Source organism: Ostrinia nubilalis, chromosome 27 (genome assembly GCF_963855985.1).
Source record: "Ostrinia nubilalis chromosome 27, ilOstNubi1.1, whole genome shotgun sequence".
Lineage (NCBI taxonomy): Eukaryota > Metazoa > Arthropoda > Insecta > Lepidoptera > Crambidae > Ostrinia > Ostrinia nubilalis.
The window spans coordinates 6,033,795-6,051,807 of NC_087114.1; the positions used below are offsets into that span (position 1 = coordinate 6,033,795).

At 38.6% G+C, this 18,013-nt stretch overlaps 1 protein-coding gene and 1 long non-coding RNA gene across 4 annotated transcripts in view; both read right to left on the minus strand.

Moving 5' to 3' along the window:
* LOC135085044 (homeobox protein MSH-B) overlaps nt 1-14,529 on the minus strand; it is a 30,602-nt gene extending 16,073 nt beyond the window's left edge. Inside the window, exon 1 of the mRNA XM_063979824.1 lies at nt 14,021-14,529. Coding sequence (XP_063835894.1) covers nt 14,021-14,354 — 334 coding nt within the window. The 5' untranslated portion in view covers nt 14,355-14,529. The remainder of the gene's footprint in view (nt 1-14,020) is intronic.
* Nucleotides 9,416-12,436, minus strand: LOC135085084 (uncharacterized). 3 transcript variants are annotated; one of them, XR_010260019.1, is made up of 7 exons: nt 12,146-12,436; nt 11,332-11,495; nt 11,064-11,252; nt 10,700-10,947; nt 10,444-10,615; nt 10,050-10,146; nt 9,416-9,526 (listed from the first exon to the last, which is right to left on the minus strand). It is a non-coding gene; the product is annotated as an uncharacterized LOC135085084 (long non-coding RNA). The 3 variants fall into 3 exon arrangements; XR_010260017.1 differs by having other exon boundaries at nt 11,332-11,542; XR_010260018.1 differs by lacking the exon at nt 12,146-12,436 and adding an exon at nt 11,620-11,814 and having other exon boundaries at nt 11,332-11,542.
* Nucleotides 14,530-18,013: the final 3,484 nt, after the last annotated feature.

Here is an 18,013-nt window from a genome sequence, read left to right on the forward strand (position 1 = left end):
GCTTACCCCAACTGTCATGCTAAGTTAGCCGTTACCGCAGACGCGTCAGATGTGGCAGTAGGCGCTGTTCTTCAGCAGCGAATTGAAGGCGTCTGGCAGCCATTAGCATTTTATTCATGCAAGTTGAGTCCCGCGCAACGTAAATACTCCCCATACGACCGCGAACTCCTTGCCATTTACCAGACAATTAAACATTTTCGCCATATGCTGGAAGCGAGAGAATTCACGATCTACACTGATCACAAGCCACTCAGCTTTGCCTTTCATACAAGAAAGTCTAGCTGCTCGCCGCGACAGTATCGTCACCTAGATTTTATCTCGCAATTTTCTACGGATATTCAGCACATTTCGGGTAAAGACAACGTTGTTGCGGACACACTTTCGCGTATTGAGGAGATCGAAAGTCCTGTAGATCATGATTCTCTCGCCAAGGCTCAAGACGCGGACAACGAGCTCAAAACTATAATTACGGACGGCACATCACTCCGTTTGGAGAAAATGAAAATACCAGGAAGTCGATACGAACTGTTCTGTGACGTCAGTACATCGACTCCCAGGCCATTCATACCAAAAATTATGCGTCGTCAAGTGTTCGATTGCCTACACTCGTTTAGCCACCCAGGTTGTAACGCCACCGCCAAGCTCGTAGCTCAAAGATACGTTTGGCCCGGTATACGCAAAGACTGTAGGGAGTGGGCACGAGCTTGTCTGAACTGCCAACGTGCTAAAGTGAACCGACATGTTTCCACACCTGTAGGTACATTTGAACTGCCACGTGGTAGGTTCAAACATGTGCACATAGATTTGATCGGTCCATTTTCTATATCTAACGGTTACCGATATTGCCTCACAGCAGTCGATCGTTTTTCGCGATGGCCTGAGGCGATACCAATAACCGACATTTCGGCTGAAACAGTCGCGAAAGCGTTCATTGAAGTCTGGATCGCACGCTTCGGTTGCCCTACCATCATTGTGACAGATCGTGGCAGACAGTTTGAATCCGCACTATTTACTTATCTGTCCCAAAAAGTTGGATTTCAGCACCGCAGAACTACAGCGTATCATCCAGCCTGCAACGGTCTTGTTGAACGTTTTCATCGCCAGTTGAAAGCAGCCATAGTTTGTCACGCTAAAAGTAACTGGACAGAGTCGTTGCCGTTGGTACTTTTAGGTATACGTAGCACACTTAAGGAAGATCTTCAAAGTTCACCAGCTGAACTATTATATGGTGAGCCCCTAAGACTTCCCGGAGACTTTTTCAACACCTACACAGATGGCACGACCGATATGACCGACTTTATAGCAAGACTGAAATCATTTGCTCAAAAACTTAAACCTTGTCCAGCCTCACGTCACAGTTCTGATAAAATATTCGTGTTTAAGGATTTAACTACCTGTAGCCATGTATTTTTACGCGACGACACTGTTAAAGGCACTTTACAGCCCGCATACACAGGCCCATATAAAGTTTTGGACAGAGGCCATAAAACATTTAAATTAGATGTAAAAGGTAAAACGGTGACAGTAACCATAGAAAGACTTAAACCAGCCTATATACTGTCACCCGAAAATAATTTAAATGAGCCGACATCTCTTGCTCAAGATATCATTGCCCATCATAACACCAATGCTAACAATCCGCCAGTAACTAGAACCACACGTTCTGGCCGAAAAGTTAGGTTCCCTGATTATTATCGCCCGTAGTGACGGTCTCTGGGGGGGTATGATGTAGGCTACTCATTATATTTATGTAAATGTCAACAACAATAAATAATTAACTTAAACTAAAACCTTAAATAATAAAATTAAATATAAGTAATTAATATTTACATACAAAACATATTTACACTTATTTACACATTAACACATTTACATTTATTATTTACATTTAAATACACATACATAAATAACATTTCATATCCTACAAATATTTACACACGCGTAGTAGCCAACAAGTCGAATTATAGCTTCGCGCATCTATCGCGCGAAGTAGCTATCGCGGCGCGGCACAGTGTACTCGCCGCCTGCGAGTGCCGCTCACTACGTCACCGCGCCCGCCTATTGTTCGAGCCGAGCGTTCGGCGATCGTGGCCGAGCGTGCGCCGCCGCACCTAAAACTAGTCCGAACCTATGCACGACGCGGAGCGCACGCCGCTCGCTCGCTCACTATACCTACCGGCTGACGCGACTATCACTCGTAACTTTGCGTTGTTATTTCTTCCTCGCACTCCTTCTATACAAATAAATTAGCGGTACACTCGTGCCGCTAAACTGGTGACCCCGTATTAACACAAAATTGCAACGATGGAAGAACGTAATGGCGGCGCGTCGAAAGGGCAGCACTCCAGTCAAAGCGATACAAGTGATGTTCATCGCGTTGGTGTAAGGAACATCCCATTCTATCCGGACAAGCCATCGCTATGGTTCTCGATGCTGGAAGGTCAGTTTATTTTGTCTAATATTACGAGCGACACGACAAAGTTTTATCACGCTATTGGCATGCTTGACCACCAATATGCTATAGAGGTTGAAGATGTCATCGAGTCGCCTCCACAAACAGACAAATACAATAAATTGAAGAGCGAACTGATAAAACGCCTATCAGCATCGAAGGAGCGTAAGGTGAAACAGCTGTTGGACCACGAACAGCTAGGCGATAGAAAGCCTTCCCAATTTCTGCGGCACTTACAACACTTGGCGGGCCCAAATGTGCCCGAAGACTTCATCCGCACCATCTGGACCAGCAGACTGCCTAGCAGCATGCAGACTATCATCGCATCGCAGGCCACTTCATCTCTGGAAAGCGTAGCTGATCTCGCGGATCGTATCCAGGACATCGTGCCAGCATCCCCGTGCGTAGCATCAACCTCAAGACTACCGTCATCACATCATCAAACCAATGACGATAAGTTTGACATGATGGCGAAGCAGATCGAGAGGCTGACACAGCAGGTTCACGCGCTTAATACGCATTCCAGCAGATCTAGATCAAATGCCCGGACCAGAGACGGCAAAGGTAATCGCAGTCGTAGCAGATCCCAGGCCAGTTACCGCAAGTATCCAGTATGCTGGTACCACTCGAAGTTTGGCAGCAAAGCTCATTCGTGTGTCAAGCCGTGCAACTTCCAAGCGGAAAACGGACAGGGTGGTCGGTAATGGCGACGGACGATTACCCTAACAGCCACGGTCGCCTATTTGTCACCGATCGGAATACCAAAACCCAATTCCTGATTGACACTGGAAGTGATTTGTGCGTGTTTCCCCGTACGGCATTTAAGGAACGACGAACTAAAACTGATTACGAACTAAGTGCGGCCAATGGAACAGTGATACATACGTATGGTTATGCAAGCCTTCGGCTAGATTTAGGCTTGCGTCGGGACTTTGTGTGGCGTTTTGTTATAGCTGACGTAAATAAAGCTATCATCGGCGTAGACTTTTTAGCTTACTATAACCTTGTAGTAGATATAAGAAATAAGAGACTGATTGATAATATTACGTCATTAAATACTTCAGCCGTAGCAGCCGATAGACATAGTGACATCTCGTCTGTTAAAATTTTGACAGGTGATTCCACCTATCACGAAATCCTTAGGGAATTTCCAGACTTAATTCGACCTGCTGGCTCACCACGCTACACTAAACATCACACAGTCCACCACATACGCACAACTCCTGGTCCACCTGTGTCTAGTACACCTCGTCGTTTAGCTCCCGATAAATTAAAAATAGCCAAACAAGAGTTCGACATTATGTTATAAGAGGGCACAGCTAGACCATCTGACAGCCCTTGGTCAGCTCCACTACATTTGGCTCCCAAAAAAGACGGCTGGCGTCCCTGCGGCCATTACCGTCGATTGAATGCGCGTACGATCCCTGATGGATATCCGGTAAGGCACATTCACGACTTTACACACAATCTTTCAGGTTGCAAAATCTTTTCAACCATAGATCTAGTCAAAGCCTATAACCAGATACCTATCAATAAGGACGACATTCCCAAAACGGCGATCACAACACCTTTCGGCCTCTACGAATTCCCCTATTTATGACCTTTGGCTTGCGCAACGCAGGCCAAACCTTTCAGCGTTTCGTAGATGAGCTGACACGCGGCATGGATTTCGTCTACCCATATTTGGATGATTTTTTAATTTCATCCCCTGACCCCTTGTCACACCAAAACCACCTCAGACAACTTTTTAAAAAAATGTCCGAATACGGCATTTTAATAAATACATCAAAGTGCGTCTTCGGCGCCTCAGAGGTGACGTTTTTAGGGTATAGGATATCGGCAGACGGCATTAAACCACTCGACACGAAGGTTCAGCCCATTAAAGATTTCCCTAAGCCAGTTACTGTTAAACAGCTTAGGAGGTTCCTCGGCATGATTAATTTTTACAGGAGGTTTATTCCCCGTGCAGCTGAAATCCAGGCACCTCTTAATGCTCTTTTAACTGGCTCAGTAAAAGGCAACCATCCTATCGAGCTGACAGGAGACGCGCTAAAAGCTTTCCACGATTGCAAAGACAGTCTCAGCAACGCAACACTTTTAGCTTACCCCAACTGTCATGCTAAGTTAGCCGTTACCGCAGACGCGTCAGATGTGGCAGTAGGCGCTGTTCTTCAGCAGCGAATTGAAGGCGTCTGGCAGCCATTAGCATTTTATTCATGCAAGTTGAGTCCCGCGCAACGTAAATACTCCCCATACGACCGCGAACTCCTTGCCATTTACCAGGCAATTAAACATTTTCGCCATATGCTGGAAGCGAGAGAATTCACGATCTACACTGATCACAAGCCACTCAGCTTTGCCTTTCATACAAGAAAGTCTAGCTGCTCGCCGCGACAGTATCGTCACCTAGATTTTATCTCGCAATTTTCTACGGATATTCAGCACATTTCGGGTAAAGACAACGTTGTTGCGGACACACTTTCGCGTATTGAGGAGATCGAAAGTCCTGTAGATCATGATTCTCTCGCCAAGGCTCAAGACGCGGACAACGAGCTCAAAACTATAATTACGGACGGCACATCACTCCGTTTGGAGAAAATGAAAATACCAGGAAGTCGATACGAACTGTTCTGTGACGTCAGTACATCGACTCCCAGGCCATTCATACCAAAAATTATGCGTCGTCAAGTGTTCGATTGCCTACACTCGTTTAGCCACCCAGGTTGTAACGCCACCGCCAAGCTCGTAGCTCAAAGATACGTTTGGCCCGGTATACGCAAAGACTGTAGGGAGTGGGCACGAGCTTGTCTGAACTGCCAACGTGCTAAAGTGAACCGACATGTTTCCACACCTGTAGGTACATTTGAACTGCCACGTGGTAGGTTCAAACATGTGCACATAGATTTGATCGGTCCATTTTCTATATCTAACGGTTACCGATATTGCCTCACAGCAGTCGATCGTTTTTCGCGATGGCCTGAGGCGATACCAATAACCGACATTTCGGCTGAAACAGTCGCGAAAGCGTTCATTGAAGTCTGGATCGCACGCTTCGGTTGCCCTACCATCATTGTGACAGATCGTGGCAGACAGTTTGAATCCGCACTATTTACTTATCTGTCCCAAAAAGTTGGATTTCAGCACCGCAGAACTACAGCGTATCATCCAGCCTGCAACGGTCTTGTTGAACGTTTTCATCGCCAGTTGAAAGCAGCCATAGTTTGTCACGCTAAAAGTAACTGGACAGAGTCGTTGCCGTTGGTACTTTTAGGTATACGTAGCACACTTAAGGAAGATCTTCAAAGTTCACCAGCTGAACTATTATATGGTGAGCCCCTAAGACTTCCCGGAGACTTTTTCAACACCTACACAGATGGCACGACCGATATGACCGACTTTATAGCAAGACTGAAATCATTTGCTCAAAAACTTAAACCTTGTCCAGCCTCACGTCACAGTTCTGATAAAATATTCGTGTTTAAGGATTTAACTACCTGTAGCCATGTATTTTTACGCGACGACACTGTTAAAGGCACTTTACAGCCCGCATACACAGGCCCATATAAAGTTTTGGACAGAGGCCATAAAACATTTAAATTAGATGTAAAAGGTAAAACGGTGACAGTAACCATAGAAAGACTTAAACCAGCCTATATACTGTCACCCGAAAATAATTTAAATGAGCCGACATCTCTTGCTCAAGATATCATTGCCCATCATAACACCAATGCTAACAATCCGCCAGTAACTAGAACCACACGTTCTGGCCGAAAAGTTAGGTTCCCTGATTATTATCGCCCGTAGTGACGGTCTCTGGGGGGGTATGATGTAGGCTACTCATTATATTTATGTAAATGTCAACAACAATAAATAATTAACTTAAACTAAAACCTTAAATAATAAAATTAAATATAAGTAATTAATATTTACATACAAAACATATTTACACTTATTTACACATTAACACATTTACATTTATTATTTACATTTAAATACACATACATAAATAACATTTCATATCCTACAAATATTTACACACGCGTAGTAGCCAACAAGTCGAATTATAGCTTCGCGCATCTATCGCGCGAAGTAGCTATCGCGGCGCGGCACAGTGTACTCGCCGCCTGCGAGTGCCGCTCACTACGTCACCGCGCCCGCCTATTGTTCGAGCCGAGCGTTCGGCGATCGTGGCCGAGCGTGCGCCGCCGCACCTAAAACTAGTCCGAACCTATGCACGACGCGGAGCGCACGCCGCTCGCTCGCTCACTATACCTACCGGCTGACGCGACTATCACTCGTAACTTTGCGTTGTTATTTCTTCCTCGCACTCCTTCTATACAAATAAATTAGCGGTACACTCGTGCCGCTAAAAATTAATAAGATTAATATTGTAGACAGCTTTTTGGTCCATGCTTGATTGGCGAAGACTTCGTCATGCTTGCTACTGCCTACACCTGTATCTACATGTGCAGAAGTTTGCCGTTGATAGCTTTAGCAAAATTAAATTAAATAAACTCACAATTAACATTACTTTGGCAGAATTCAGTGCGGAAGACACTTTGTGGACCGCAAAATAAGAAAAAGAATAGATAAATAGATACTTAATAAAAAAATAAATAACAGATAAATATTGGTGAACTTTTCTACTTGAAGCGTTTGATACTTGCTACAGAGAAAATTCATAACTTCTTATACGTTAAAAACTAAGTCAATTAATTATATGTACGACGTACACCTACTTAATTAATTACTTTATTTCCAAGTTGCTAAGACGTCCTAATTGGCGCCAAAAATAAAACATGGCGCGAACGCATGGCGAGCCGTCAAATGGCGCGCGAAGGCGCAAACAGCCGTATAGCCACTTTTTATGTTTTTTAGATTAATTGGGGCTCGGGTGCACTCGGATCGAGTTGCGATGATTTATTTGTAAGTCTATCTTTGTGATCCGGTGTTAAAGGATGCTTGTAAAAAAAGAGAAGAAAAAAACGAAAACATAAAACATGAGGAATGAAAAAGAGTCGTATTTGGTTAAATAACTAAGCAATACTTAGCACAAGCGCAGACCAGTTCAGACCACCGATTTTTAGTTGGCCGATAGTTGAGTCGGGCTGTTGATCAGTATGGAGATGTATGTACGCACATTACACCGATTTGGTATCGGCCGATTCTTCATACAAGTTAGAATCGGGCCCAACCATCGGCCAACTAAAAATCGGTGGTCTGCGCCTTCGCACCTGTGCTAGAATTTCGTTATTTGGAATTCTCTTTCTTGGTTTAGATTCAGTTTTTTGGATTGCTGAAGAGAAAAGTGCGGCGTTTTCCATATCTAAAATATTGATGATAATTATTCTTATACCCAATTTCATTATAAATTAATCAGTTTTTCAATTTCCAACATAGTGGGCGGTAAAAAAAATTGATGCAAAAATCCGAAGGTCAAAAATATTACCTACAAATAGCTAAGTATAACTTTGCATGGCGTTAATTAATCCTTCAAGCTCCGCGAATCTAGACACAATAGACAATGACATTAATTAATGCCGTCTGGGACTCAATCGGTTAATTCATATAGAAGTATCATTTCTTTTTCAGAACCCTTAGGGGTTCGCCAATCGACGACGGTAGCGTTCGCGACAACATTTAAGTAAGGTACTTAATGGTAGCAGAATTACAATAATTGTCCAAAATTACTCCTAAAATTGACTCCATTTGCTACTAGAAACAAGCACACACATTAATATTAAATAGACATTAGGTACTTTGGCAATTTATTAAAATTATAAAGTTATTTACTTCAATAAAATCGATTATATTATTTTCTTTGGGGGGAGGGGAGGTTTAATTAGCTTGTTAAGGGGTTCGCTGTCACCTGGCAACTTTATCAGTGGTTCGTGGAGCCGAAAGTTCGAGAAAACCTGCGTATCGGAGAAACAATCGGAAGCTGTAATTTCAAATCTTCAAAGATAGAAGGATATTGATAGAAAGAAAGAATTATCCTACCAAAAACATTCTGTAAAAAACTAGCCAAGTCTCGATGGAGCTGCTTGTTTATCTCTAAAAAGTAATGAAATCTAGACAAAGTCGTGCCAAGTCTATGGTTCCTTACTGCGATTTCTTTATTATTATAGTTAATGTTGTGTGACCATTTTCTGTTGAGATTTACGACGCGAAAATGTCGTTGACTTTTGCTACGATACGTCGAGTTAAGATTTTTTCGTATAAAATATTGAGTTCGGTCAATATAAAATATTTTTTGATTGGATTTGATTTGAATACTATGTAATTAAACCTAGGTACCACAGCTAGTTAATATCCCAGATAACAATTTAAACTTGAATCTGACTTGCAGTAAGTTTGATGTATCAAAAATGAAGCTTTGTTTCAAATTTGCCATGGCAAGTATATAAACTTGAGGCAAGTTTAAATCAAACTTTCTAGTTTCCGAGCGACAAACTTGCATTAATGTGTTTCTATAAAGTATATGCAAGTTTGCCTTAACAAACTTGCATTATGTCTGCTTCTATAAATTATATGTAAGTTTGCCTTAACAAACTTGCATTATGTCTGCTTCTATAAATTATATGTAAGTTTGCCTTAACAAACTTGCATTATGTCTGCTTCTACAGGGTGTTAGGTAAATGGGTATATGAGCCGACACTAGCCCATGTTAACATGAGCATATAAATGGTATGGTGAAGTCAGAAAATTGATATCTTCATTTTAATTATTTTAATTTTCATACAAATCGGATTTTATAAAATTTATTTTGTATGAAAATGTAAAAAAATAAAATGATGACATCAAATTTCTGACTTCACCATACCATTTATATGCCCATGTTAACATGGGCTAGTGTCGGCTCATATACCCATTTACCTAACACCCTGTATAAATAATATGTAAGTTTGCCTTAACAAACTTGCAATGAATATGCATGTTTGACATTAAATAAAACAACAAACATAACATATATTTTTTTATTATTTATACTTTTATCTTATCTTACTTTAAATGAGAAAAAATCGGTTTCATGGTCGCCGCTATTGGTTTTTTTCTTTATTTTGTGTTTCTGCTCTGAAACAAAAAGAAACAAGTATATTTACCACAGGTTAAGACATTATTTTACATTTAATTGTATAAGTTTCTGTACTACTAACAAAATTATGAACTATGTCTGAAATAAATATATTTATAGTAATCCTTAAAAACTACTATAAGGGTAAGGGGTTATTAGTTAAAATTCTGAAAGGAGCACATCTAAAATTTGTAAATCACTAGGTACATAGTATAAAAGAAAGTCGCTGTCTGTCTGTCCCTTGTGTAATAATAATGTAATATATGTATAACTAGCGACCCGCCCCGGATTCGTATGGGGTTCTATTATATAACCTTTCTCATAAATCCCTCTAACTATTGTTGAAAACCGCATCAAAATCCGTTGCATAGTTTTAAAGATTTAAGCATATGTATATAGGAACAGACAGCGACAGCAACTTTGTTTTATACATATTATGTATAATACATGTACCCGTGTGAAGCCGGGGCGGGTCGCTAGTGTAAAATAAAATACATCTAATGTAAATAAATTAAATCTTACCTTCTTGAAAGTCTAACTTTAGCTTGATTTAGCCAATCACTTATAATTTCTTTTAGACTGTCTTCAGTTACATCTTCGTTGATTTTTCTACATATTTCTGAAAAATAAAATAGAAATAATTAACACTAACAAACACGAATGATTCAGAAAATAATAGTAGTAGGTATATTGAGAGATATACAGGTGTATCTAAATGAATTCATTGGCAACCTTGCAGGGGGAAGCTCAGACCATCATTATGAACAACTTTATTTTCGTGATCAGTTTTTGTATGAAAACAGGAAAAATTGGTCATAGGAAAAGTTCATAATGATGGTCTGAGCCACCCCCTGCAAGGTTGCCTATGAATTCATTTACACCCTGTATAAGTTTGTAATAAAATAAAGGTACTTACGAAAGATTAATTTATAGGTTTCTGTACTCATAAATGACTTTTTATTCGAATTTTTCACCTGTTTCCCAGTTAACGAATACAACTCAGCTACATCATCTAGAATTATTCGTCTCAACATATTAGTCGTAAGGCTTCTTACATTTCTGCCGCCAATACCAGACAAAAATGACATCTGAAATTTAATTAAAGTAGCATTAGAATGTTTTCATAGAATAATAAAATTTGCCCTGTGTTTAAGTATTTAATTTATACATACTATTGCCTGTATTCTTGTTTATTTTTAAATGGTCATCGAAATTATTAAAACTTGCAATATCTTTACTGGTAGACTTGCCAAAAGTTCTGAAAGACCTGCATTGTCATCTGTTGGTGAAAATGTTTCTTCGGACCTAGCTAACGGTAAATCCAATTTTCTATTGATTTCAGCCATTTGGTTAGCTAGGTCTGACACAATCTGAATCATATGACTCTGCTGTATAGCATATTGCTTGTTTGTAATGCACTCTGTAACAAATAAAAAAACATGGAAAAGTCATAACTAAAACAAGTGAAAATATGAAATTTTGTCGCATTGCATCTTTGACGAGAGAAGCTCATTGCATGTTATAAAAACCTGTTACCTGATTGGCAGTTAACAGCTTTGAGTTGTGTTTGCTTGGCCTCTTTAGAACCGGAGGTGACTGGGTAATTTACAGCAGACATTATGTCCACTGTCACTTCATTTGTAACATCATTTTCTGCTTCGTCTGAGTCCAAATTTCAGGTTTCTTCCGCTTTTTTTAAATGTAATCGTGCTTCGCCATAAGTTTCTGAAATAAATAAAAAAGTCTCACAATAGTAAAATCTAGTTATAACTTAGCAATACAAAAATAAAGAAAATTATTTTACCATAACTTTTAAGTATTTTTATTTGATATTGTGACCATGTTGCTTCAGGTGCAGGCATCTTCTTCAAGTTTGTTTTTGATTTCTTCAGTGCATACATTAGGGTAATAACAAGTGTTGGTATCTTAACCACTTTGATGAAACTATGCCAGGAGCATCATCTTCATCTAAAAATGTAACCAAAAAAAATTTTTTTGATTCCATTATGCAAAGTCTGAAACCAAATAACACTATTAATTATAATTATATTATATAATAATAGATAGGTATGTAGGAGGAAATTTATGTTACCTTTGCTAAGACATAACTAACAATTTTAAGAATTAAACGAGGTAGGATAAAAGTACATGATAAGGTGGATAGGATGTTTAGGGGGTATTTTATATTTACATTTACAATTTTGAAGTGCTATGAGTGTAGCATTTTCATAGCAACATGATAATTATTGAAAGGAAAAACTATGACTTTTCCATCAATGTCAGTCACTGTACAGCAATTAATTTATTTTAAGTGAGGATATTTGTTAATTTTAGACGTTCTATTTATGTATTATTTTCCAATTGCAGTGCAAGACAGGGTCCACGATGTACATTTACAACTTACAATAACACCTTTCTGTTACACATAGATAATTAGAAATAGATATTGAGTAATATGCATAACTAAACAGGATCGAACATGCAGGAACTATTTAGGGTTAGGAACACTTGGAACACGTTGCCTGGGTTTGAAAGTAGGTAAATAAGGTTTAAGGGATAGATATGAACTACATATTATCATTAATTCTGTTTGTAAAAGTAAAAATAAATGAACTAACCTTTAATCTTCAGCACGTCACGCGTCCAATTCGCACAACAGAAGCGTTTATTAAATAAAACACCGTGCAAAACAAAAAAACTTGTAGGTTCTACGTTTTACCACTGATTTTGTGCACTGCAAAACAGATTAGAGAGAGAGTATGCTGCAAAAGTGCAAAACACTTGGCTGTTTTTTCTTCCGGAACCGGAAGTTTTTGTTTTCTTTTTTATGGCTTCGGGCGAGTGACGTTGGCGTATGACCACTAGTGATTATTTGCAGTGTTGCCAGTCGGGTCTTGTCAGAAATTACCAGAAATATAAAAAAATGTAACCTTTTTGAATAAAAAGTAACCTTCATTTGTGTAAGGTTGTTCATGGATGGTTCATGTTTACCTAAATTCGAAATTTTGACCATTCCATGAAGACCGAAAAGTGACCGGTCGTATAAAACCGTTTCATGGATTTGCGTTTTATTATCAAAAAAACATTTGCTAAAACTCATTGTCTTTAACAAATAATAAATCAAATTCATGTTTAAATGCAGTTTATGACATAATTTTTAAATTGTCACTATTAATATTTTTACTGAATAACCTGTAAAAGTTAATTCTACAATTTCTGAAAAATCACCTAAAAGTAACCTTTTTATTAGTGTAACCAATGCAGTTCAAAAGTAACCTAAAAGGTTACAAAAGTAACCTTCTGGCAACACTGATTATTTGCTCCATGCGTATGACAGTTTAACGCAAGTTTGTAACAAACAAAAAACAAACTTGATACTTCATCTTTGAAACATAGCGCAAAATGCAAACTTGCTTCAAAATTAAAAAAGCCTTGAAACATCATACCTAAATCAAAAAGCTTACAGCAATATTGCCACAAACTTGATTTGTCATATTTGACGTGACAATCTAATTTCAAATAAAAATCATGTTTGCAGCAAGTTCGCTTGCTATCTGGGATGCCTCCGGGGCCCGGCTGCACTTTCATACTCTACCTTATTTATGTAGGCAATTTCCGTACCGTTCCGATACGTTTTTCTTGTCGTTTGATTGATTATCATAATCATATTATTATCATAATCTGGACACAAAATATTTTTCCATTTTGTGGTCTGCTGGAGCGCCGCACTAGATAATTTTTGATACAAAATCGCAGCTATTACATACCTGCAAACTATATCGCTTATGATGTATTGGCCACGCAACCCCGACTTTTTTAAATTAACTGCTAATAAATGAGATAAATGCAACAAAACTTAATTACGCGCCAGTAGATTTTTCGCAGGCTTTTTCGTAGTTAGTTTTATTTTTTTAAAGAGTAATACACATAAATATTATTCTGTGGTAATACCTACTTCCGTTTCCGAATTAATATTTAAAAGTTTGAAATAGTAATCCCTCTTCTCAAAACTACGATGTTTTTATTTTCAGCTTTTGATTTAGTTTTCATAATATTATAATAATTTTCAGTCCAAAAAGTAGGTTAAAATAAGTTTTTCTTTATAAATTCCCAATTTTGTTGAGTTAGTGGTAATACTTAAATATGACTGTAGATTAAGTTTATTTAGAAAATAATTGATGTCTACATTAATTCAGAGACACTAAAATACATTATGTATAAAAACCCTAAACCTAAGCTGTGTGTCTGCTGTACTTTTGTACAGTAAAATTATTATCTTATAAATTGTATTCGAATCTATTTAATAATATTTTTACGATGATAGTTTGTTGTTATACCTTAATGAAATAATATGCGGAATATTAACAAAATAGATAAAAGGTGTATGGTTTTGGTTATAAAAACGTATTAATTCCGAAAAAATAACATTTTCAGGGATTTTGAGGGATTTTAGAGCTCATTAAAATTCATGCATTGATTTTCATTTATCATACCCGATTGTTGATAATCATGACGCTTGTCATCTAGATAGTCCTGCGCATCGCCGACGGTGGATCCTTCCACGTCGACGTGCTCCGAGCTCAGGTTGCTCTCCCGATCCTCCTCATCCGTCTCACAATGCACTTCACTGTCTGAATTGTTTTTAAAATAACCCGTTCCACTGGTCGAAGCATGAGCATCTTCATTTGCTTCTTTTACACTGTCAGCTTTGTCGAACTTATCAGCCAGCAGACTCTCAATCGAAAACGGCAGCTTTGCATCGCTTTTCTCTACCTTCGCTTCCGCATCAGCGTCATCTACATCCATTGGAGTATCAGATGGATTCATTTTTTGGATTCACTTCCCAACGTCTGCACTTTGCGAAGTCCAACGATCATTTCGGAGTAGCTACCTCACTTTTTCGTAGCACCACCAAATTTACCGACTACTAACTCACGCGCAACAATAATTTAGACTAATTTGAAACCTTAACGGTGCGTTTTTGTCAAATCGTACCGCTGAAACGACTGTGAGACGAAGAATGTTAACTGCCTCTTCTGAAAAACATATTCGTTGTGATCTGATCTATTGCATCTTCATCCCTCGGGATAAGATTCAAAGTTGCGCGCGTTGGAAATCTTGACTGACTGATTTGAATGAAGATGGAGAGCCTCGACTAATGGGCGTCTTTTCTGGATGACAATTTGGTATAACGCTTTTAAATGCATCTCCTTCAAAATTCAATCTCATCTCCCAAAGTTTAGAGTTGAAATTAGTTTGGGTGTCGTTAAACGATGCAAATAGCTCCAGAGGGCTCTGATCCAAGATATAATTAGAGTTAAACCAATCAGAGTGTAGTGGGCGTGTTCGGACGGATGCGCCCGCGTCACTTAGTAGATCAAATTGGGATTTATTTATACCGGGTGAGATATGTGCGCGTTCATTAATCGTGATAATTATTTAGTTAGTTCGTTTAATTGGACGCGTCACGTGTTGGGGATAGGGCTGGAAGCGAGACGGATTTATAAGAGGCTCGTTTAATAGATTTATTAGTTTAATTGCTTCAGTGTTGAGGTTTGCTAGTTGGGATACGATTTTGTAAGCACATAACGATTAAGGGGGCTTTTATGTAGGTATTGTTTAATCAATGATGGTTTAATTTGTGTAATCTGGTTCTAATCATTGATGGAATTTACAGTATAGTGTGGAAAAGTCTTCAAATTCAAAATCTTTATTGCTTACTAAGCGACGGTTTAATTTAACTTTTGAATAGTTTCTTTTTTAACCGACATAAAAAAGTTTGTTGATTAGATTTCCTTGACTCGAATACGTCTGGTGGTTTGATTTGAAAAATTATCTTTTTGATTGAAACTTTTGAAAGAGTAACTTCCCAGGTTGGCTCCATGAAATTAACATGATTGTTCAATAGTTTTTTCAGTATTCTGAAAATACACAATCGCAAATTGACTTTTCCAACTTTATGCGTCAATTTATCTTCGATAGTTTGTCAACGAATTTCGGCGATTCTTTATTTGTGTGAAAATAAGTATAAAAGCTCGAGATAGTCTCTCTGAAGCGCATTTGCAAGATATTGATAGTTTTGGAGTCAACTATTGATACATTTTTTACCTTTAAAAAAATTACGCTGTATTTTATCTTTCAGAACAGAAGCTTCTATAGGTAATCATGAAGAATTCGAATTGCCTAAGGTGGAAATTGAACCCGTCGCTTTTGATTTCACTTGCCGCTTCGATTCCCACTTTAAGATGTAGTTTGCAGATGCAATTTCTACAATAGTAGAGTCATTAAAATCAAATCTGAATTATTTACCTCTGTAAATTGTATTAAGGCAAGTACGAAAGAAATGATTCAAGCGTTATTCACGTTGTTTCCTTAAAGTTTTACCTTATTTATTATTCCACTAATACATCCAAAGCAATCAGTAAACCATTTCGTCCAAAACTAACGTCTACATAAATTAATAGCACGAACGAATGTTAGCAATAATTAAACCAATAAATAACAGAAAAACACGAACTTGCTGCCTTTAAGGATAACCGACATATTTTGTCTTTATTAAAGGCGCTTATTTTTTGTCCGCCATTTTTTCAGCTGGTGATTGATGCGCTCGTGGTGTTTCGATTTGGTAGAGAACGGGAGCGCAATATTTTTCTATGGGTTCCGTATTTGGAAATTAAACAAACAGTAAACTGTTGCATCTTTAGTAGTTGTAAAATAATTATTATGTGCTAATTTAGCAATTTAATCTCGGTTTTTACGACATTATTTAATAGTTAACAAGATTTTAGTGAATTTTATTCATGTTCGAATGGAGACGTCTGAGCTGAAATATTTTGTGATCTAAACAACAATGTGCTTTTTCTTAAAGTTATGCTTATCAAGGAAATAATAATTAATTTCAATTAACTACAATTTAGATAGGTACCTACTTATCTAAAAACAACTAATTTTTCCATTATATTAACCGATTGAAACGTTTGTAATCATACTTCTCTCTCCCACCATTACAAATCCTATAAAGCCAGAATCTACAGTTTGTCCTTCAATGAAATCCAAGTGGTGAAGATTGAGTAGTCCCGGGGGATAGCTGTCCTGCCCTGAGCCCCTATTACGGTAACTTTTAAAACGTCTACGATCCAGACGCGTTTCTGATTCTGCGATACGATTGGTCAAAACAGCTGACGTACGCTGTTGAACGACCAATCGTATCGCAGAATCGAGAAGCGTGTCTGGATTGTTGACGTTAAAAATTACCGTAATCGGGGCTCTGTCCTGTCCCCTTAGACAAGTGGCACTTTTTAATCGCTCCGAAAATCGAATCTGTTCACGTATTAGTGCAGTACCTAACTTCGTACAAAAAATCGCCCAGACCGAGGGCCTTTCGAAATTGTGCCATGTTTTGCTACTTGTCTACGGGAGCTGAAACCTGTAATCAGAAGAATGAAGGAGGAGTTCTGAAATATAGAGCCGAGCAAAATGACTTTTCGTACTCGCCAGGGGTTTTAAATTCACGCTAAAGAACTCTAACAAGGAAATTAATATTTGACAAGTCCGCACCGGGACCGTTTCCGCATACTTGGCTATGGCATTCGACCTTTCAACTTGCACCGCTAAATCGTTTCGGTATGCGCGTGAGCATCAACATTTTACACGTGTAGGGGAGGGCGGCCCGTTAATTGGGTGATTTCTGGCGCTTAAATGTTTTTGAAATTGGAATAGTTTTTGATTTAAGCGTTCAAAAATATACTGGCCGTTTATTTCACAAGAAAAAAATACGTAAATGTTTCCGATTACAGCATGATGACGTCTGTGTAACTTCTTTTTTTATTCACAATGAGGAAGCTCTAAGCCTGCATCTCACCTGATGGAAAGTGATGATCAGGCCGAAGGTGGAAGCGAGCTTCACCTGGAATCCTCAACCTGTGGTTCCACTTCCACCTCCAGGATCAAGTAACTATGTATCTTACCTCTAACTTTCGGAACACAACAATGCTGTTGCGATTTATTTTGTTACAATTTTAAACGAAATAGAGTGTAAACGGGACTATTCACACCTCTCGTTCCCACTACTGCAACACCTGTGTAGCCAGTATCTTGTACAACTTGACCGCCAATAAAAACCCAACCAGTGAAGGCCAAGTTTGGACCCGCAACGAATTTAATCAGAAGAATATAGGAGTTCGAAGTTAAGGTTCGACTTCCCTTCATAGCAAAACAGATGACAGGAGATAGAGTGCGGTTATTTATTTGTTTCTTTTTTTGCGAATTTATCTGGACACTAATACTAGTATGTTGTTACCGAGATAGCACATTTATTAAAGTATCAGCCTGTATATAATATATACAGGCTGATACTTTAATATTATTATGAGCAGTATGAGCACGGTGCATCTAGGCCCGTTTGAGACAGCTGAAGCGCAGGAATTCTTTGGAAAACATAGAGAGATGCAAAATATTTATGATCCGGAACCGCCTGCCTTAGTCGC